Consider the following 6000-nt stretch of genomic DNA (forward strand, 5'->3'; position numbering starts at 1 on the left):
GAATCATTACTATTTGATTCTGACATGTTCTGAAAAAGTGGAGGTATTTCAAATTATTTGTTGGCACGGACAAAGTAAGAGAAAACTCTAAATGTGTGAGAAATCAACCTTCTCCACTCACTGAATAAGTGTACTTTTTTTTGGAATTTTTTTTTCAAACTTCGACTAAATTTTTGCACAAAATAGCAACATATGTGACATCAAATTACTAGATTATTAAAACTACATGTCAAGAGGAATCTAGCAATATTAATGTAATATCATAAATGCTGCAATTTTTATACAAGTTAGTCAAAGTTAATAACTTTTACTTAAGACATATCCAAATATGCAATTATTTGTGGACGGATGGAGTAGTTGAGTGTGTTTATCATTTTTTCGATAATCAAATTATGTGGCTACTGAGCTTCGAGTATTTGCATTGTGAATCCGATTTATTCCAGTCCATATTAGATGTGGACGTGGATGGTGACATGTAGTAGCTAGCGGTATGGCGATAAATCGTTGGGAGTAGAGCCACGACGTGAAGACGGCTGATCCACAAAATTTCCATCGCAGGCAAGGTTCTACAAAAGAAGAAGACAAAGGACGAAGTGTTGGAGTACATACAAAAGTGATACAAGTAGCTTGGTACAGACAGATAGCTTGCGTCAATTCTAGTTCCAATAATGGCTTCTGCGTTGGATCGTTTCCAAGAGCTCAAGGCCTTCGACGACACCAAGTCCGGTGTCAAGGGCCTCGTCGACGCAGGCATCAGTACTGTACCGGCCATCTTCCACCACCCACCGGGATCCCTCGCACATAACAATACTCATGACCACCACTTCGGCATCCCGGTAATCGACCTCGCTGGCGCGTGGATACCGTCCCGACGTGCCAAGCTGGTCAGTGAGGTGAAGTCGGCCGCGGAGACAGTCGGCTTCTTCCAGGCGGTGAACCATGGCATGCCGGAGGCGGCCATGTCGCAGATGCTCGCGGCAGTGCGGAGCTTCCACGAGGAGCCAGTGGAGGCGAAGCGCCTATACTACACGCGGGACGCCGACAGGCGTGTGAGGTACCAGACTAACTTCGATCTGTTCCAGTCGCCGGCGGCTAACTGGCGCGACACCCTCTACTTTGAGATGGAGCCGAATGGGCCGACGCTAGAGGAGATCCCGCCGGCGTGCAGAGGCGTGGTGACGGATTACACGAAGTCAGTGCGGACGCTGGGCGACACGGTGCTGGAGCTGCTATCGGAGGCTCTGGGCCTCCACCGTGGGTACCTCGAGCATGCCACCGGGGGCCTAGAGGGGCTGAAGATCACGGCCCACTACTACCCGGCGTGTCCAGAGCCGCATCTCACCATGGGAACCACCAGACACTCTGACCCGAGCTTTTTCACAGTGCTACTCCAGGATGGCATCGGCGGCCTCCAGGTAATCGTCGAGGACGAAAAGCTGCAGCCGATATGGGTGGACGTGCCGTTCGTGGCCGGCGCACTCATCGTCAATATCGGCGACTTCCTGCAGCTGATATCCAACGACAGGTTCAAGAGCGTGGAGCACCGTGTGGTGTCCAAGAGCGTTGGACCTCGGGTGTCGGTGGCATGTTTCTTCCAGTCGCATGGCGCAGCGGTGTACAGCCCGATCATACCGGAGGGTGACCCGAGCCCTCAGCTGTACAGAAGCACTACGGTGGAGGAGATGCTCCAACACTTTAGGGAGAAGGGCCTCGATGGCAGCTCCACCCTCCAACATTTTAGGGTTTAATCAGCCCTATCTCTAGCCCCCTAGTACTTGTGATCCAAATTGGCGTTTGGATTTGTATGCATATGTGCATCTTTATCGTTTCTTGACCACATGAAATGGAATTAGCAGACACTCATTAATGTAAACTCGCATACTACTCAAATTTAGTGTGCATAAATTGCACTTGTAATCACACATACTAGATGATGCCCCGCGCATTGTTGTGAAAAAAATATTTAAGATAGTGTAAAACAAAAGGTTCAGTCGAACCTTTCGATATATTTGCTATGACTATTTTAATAGTTGAAATTTAACTAATCACGATACAAATTAAATGGTGTAAAACTTAACTGAGCACGAAGTTAACTAACAAATCTCAATATAGCCATCTAAGATAAGAAAAAAAGGTTCGAATCATTCAATCTACAAATACTTTGGTATTAGTGCCTTCAGAGAGGATCTGCTAAAACATATGTGTACATGAATGGAGCAGCGAAATAAAAATAGATGTTCAAACTTTTTAACGAAGACGGGGTTTGGCAAGAACTGTTACAGAATAAATACCTAAGACAAAAGACGTTATCAGAGGTACAAACTAAACCTACTGATTCTCCTTTTTGGAAAGGTTTGATGGAGGTCAAGCATGAGTTTTTTTTGAGGGGATGTTTCAAAGTGGGTAATGGTGAGACCACCCGCTTCTGGGAAGATACCTGGTTAGGAAATACTTCTTTGGCCCATCAATACCCGTCTTTATATAATATTGTTCATCATAAAAATGTTATAGTTGCACAGGTGCTTGCTCAAACACCACTGAATATTATATTCCGAAGGTTGTTGACTGGTAGCAAATGGACTTCCTGGTTACAGATGTGCAGAAAATTAATGTCGGTTACCTTGAATAATGAGGATGATCGTTTTGTTTGGAAGTTGACGTCTAATGGGTTGTTTACTGTCAAGTCGATGTATGAAGATCTTATGTGTGACCATATCCCTTTTCTGAGAAAGTATCTTTGGAAGGTTAAAGTACCTCTTAAGATTAAGGTTTTCATGTGGTTTATGAGTAATAAAGTACTATTAACTAAAGATAATCTAGTTAAACGTCATTGGAATGGGTGTACTAAATGCGTTTTTTGTGGGGAACAGGAGACCGTTGAACACCTTTTTTATTGAATGTCCTTTAGCTAGACTCTTGTGGCGCATGGTTAATTTTACTTATGATCTTCCACCTCCCACCAATATTACTAATATGTTTGGTAATTGGTTAAATAAAGTAGATAGATAATCTAGGGCTTTTATCCGGATTGGGGTTTCTGTCTTATGTTGGTCTATTTGGAGAACTAGAAATGATACAATTTTTAATAAAAAACCTTCTTTTCATTTCTTGCAGGTTATTCATATGGTCTCCCATTGGGTCCAGCTTTGGGCCTTACTCTCCCCGGAGGGGCAGCGGGATGCCATGGCTTCTTGATGCACACGGCTCCTGATGGTCGCTCAGGATATTTTGTGCCAGACTGGTTGGCGACATACTAAAAGACTATGTTGATTTGTAGTCATAGTATGGGTTGTTTTCGATGGTTGATTCTTGTATCAATCCTCGGTGATGTTTGAGATGTAAACAATACTTTTTGAATCTTTTTCTAATAAAAGGCCGTGTGCATCGTCATGATGCAGAAGCCGGGGTGAAAAAAAACATGAATCGAGCATCACTCATATCTACATTGACATTTCATAAAAAGATCTGGATTGCCAAATAAATGAAGGCCATACCACCGGAGGCAATCACGTTCTTGTACTCTCATCAGAAGAGGCAATCACGTTGATACTCCTCATCATCTGTAACAAAGAACAGATCTCTGTTCTAAAAGAAATATATTGCCCTGCTGACTATTGTTTTTTGGTAATTCATCTTACTAAACTGGAAGCAAATTCATGTAGTTAACTTGAACAATTTGGTCCAAATACATCTATCATATTCGATTGACCTGGTCTATTTATTCAAGCATGAACATGAACAGTAAAATATACGTTCCAAAGTAGTCGTCTATTGTTTTCACCAACCTGGTGTATTTATTCAAGCTTGGATAGGTCCAGTGGAAACAGAAGTTGCACTTGCAATCACTTGGAAATGCATTACTCTTCGTCGTGTCCTGTTTCTTCATGCCTAATTAGACCCAAGCCTTCCTCCCTACAAGAAGCACGCCCTTCCAGAATATCAAGAAATATTTGAACAGTGAAAAGCTATAAGAAAACCTGTCAATTAGTGCAACGTTGTTTAACTATATATTCCCGAAAGGCTGAGAATCCATACATTATGTCTAACATCAGAAATTATGGGCGTTCAAACAATAGGAAACAGAAGCAGTAAGCAGGAAAGGGTGTGTGATATATTTAGCACACAGGCTGAGAGCCTGAGAGCACATACATCATACATTCAGAAATTTATGGAGGGCATAAAGCTTAAAAACCTTAGGGAAGCACAAACTGCAGGAGATAGAGGCACTAAGAAGGAACATAATACTTCTTTAGAAGGGATTTACCTCATGAATTATGGAGAATAACCGGACAATGTGATTGAAGGGATAAATTACAAAACTCACCTAACTAAGAGATGTGACGAGAGCCCATAATTTACCAAACTGGATCCCAAGGCTGGGTACAACAATGTGAGGTGTGAGCAGGGGCGCATACTTGCGTTGCGGGACAACTGAAATCAGCGGAGGTATTTAAAGGTGAAGACAGTTGATCGATGGCCTCCTTCGGTTTGTTCTGCTGTTTTATGGTCATGAAAGCGGACGACTGCTAGGATGCCCACACCTATGATATTTTCATTGTGAATAGTCTAAGACGAAATGATGGAGGGGGTGAAACTTGGAGCGTGTTGGTCCATAGTAAATTCGTTCCGTCGTTCGATTGTATGAATAGGCTGTACAAATTAATGGATGGTGTGGACACATGGAAGACAACAAATGATGTACCAGGGGTTTCTATTTAGATATGGAAGATATAGATACTGGGGTTATCTATCTCTTTCTCCTAGTTGTTGCTATTTACTTTCAATACTTTATTTTGTTGTAAACTACAAACACAAAACACCAAAATCAGTGCACCTTTTCATTGTTTTACTTGTCCAACTTACTAACCAATACCTTCAGCTCCTCGTGGGTTCGACAAACTTTCTTATTCAAAAGTACTACAATTGATCTCCTCAATTGGGAGCCATCAACATGAAACATTCATAATCGATAATTCCATGTGTTATGAAGAGATCGAGGTGGTAGAACCCTACGGTTTGCGAGAGATAGATAGATCACGTTGTCCCCGCGATCTGGAACAGTAGCACGAAGGCATATATGGGGCGTCCGTGGGTAGAATCTTGGTAGAGAGATTTATGAGTCGAGAATTTTAAGCGCTAATGAATTCAAATTGGCAAGAGGATGTGGCCGCGAGGGAGATGCTTGAAGAGGGATATGAAAGAGCTGGCAGAAAATAAGGAAGGCGGAGGGGCAAGGGGAATTAGAAACGTCTGAGACAATCAATTGCTGGTCAAGTTGTCGTAATGAGACCAAGTTACGAGAGAAATAAAATATGCAATGCATGTGTCAACAAAAAGAAGGAAAAATATATTTAAACCCATTTGATGGCATTGACATCTTGCGTGCTTAGAGAAATAGGCTAGTGAAAATGAACTACTTAGTTATAAAGGCCTAAGTATGCAAAAATCCTGATCCATAACAAAACCAAAGTTTGCCGGAAGAGGAAAGACTGGAAACCAACATCATCAAAAATTTGATGTGTTATGAAGAGATCGAGGTGGTAGACCCCTATGGTTTAGGAGAGTAGATAGATCATGTTGTACCCGCAAGCTAGAAGAGTAGAACAAAGACATATATGGGGTGTCCATGGGCAGATTCGTGGTACAAAGATTTATGAATCGATAATTTTAAGCCCTGACGGATTCAAGTCGGCAAAAGGATGTAGCCATGATACGTCTCAAACGTATCTATAATTTCTTATGTTCCATGCTACTTTTATGATGATACTCACATGTTTTATACATACTTTATGTCATATTTATGCATTTTCCGGCACTAACCTATTGACAAGATGCCGAAGAGCCAGTTGCTGTTTTCTGCTGTTTTTGGTTTCAGAAATCCTACAAAGGAAATATTCTCGGAATTGGACGAAATCAACGCCCAGGGTCTTATTTTTCCACGAAGCTTCCGGAAGACCGAGGGAGATACGAAGTGGGTGAAGGAGATATGCCCAAGAGGCA

At 42.3% G+C, this 6000-nt stretch overlaps 1 protein-coding gene across 1 annotated transcript; it reads left to right on the forward strand.

The window, feature by feature from the left end:
• The first annotated feature begins 558 nt into the window (after positions 1-558).
• On the forward strand, positions 559-2008 carry LOC127298809 (1-aminocyclopropane-1-carboxylate oxidase homolog 1-like). Its single transcript, XM_051328667.2, has one exon. It carries the CDS (start codon positions 669-671, stop codon positions 1746-1748), a length of 1080 nt encoding a protein of 359 aa, XP_051184627.1. The 5' UTR covers positions 559-668; the 3' UTR covers positions 1749-2008.
• The last annotated feature ends 3992 nt before the right edge of the window (positions 2009-6000 follow it).

Source organism: Lolium perenne, chromosome 5 (genome assembly GCF_019359855.2).
Source record: "Lolium perenne isolate Kyuss_39 chromosome 5, Kyuss_2.0, whole genome shotgun sequence".
NCBI classification, from domain to species: domain Eukaryota; kingdom Viridiplantae; phylum Streptophyta; class Magnoliopsida; order Poales; family Poaceae; genus Lolium; species Lolium perenne.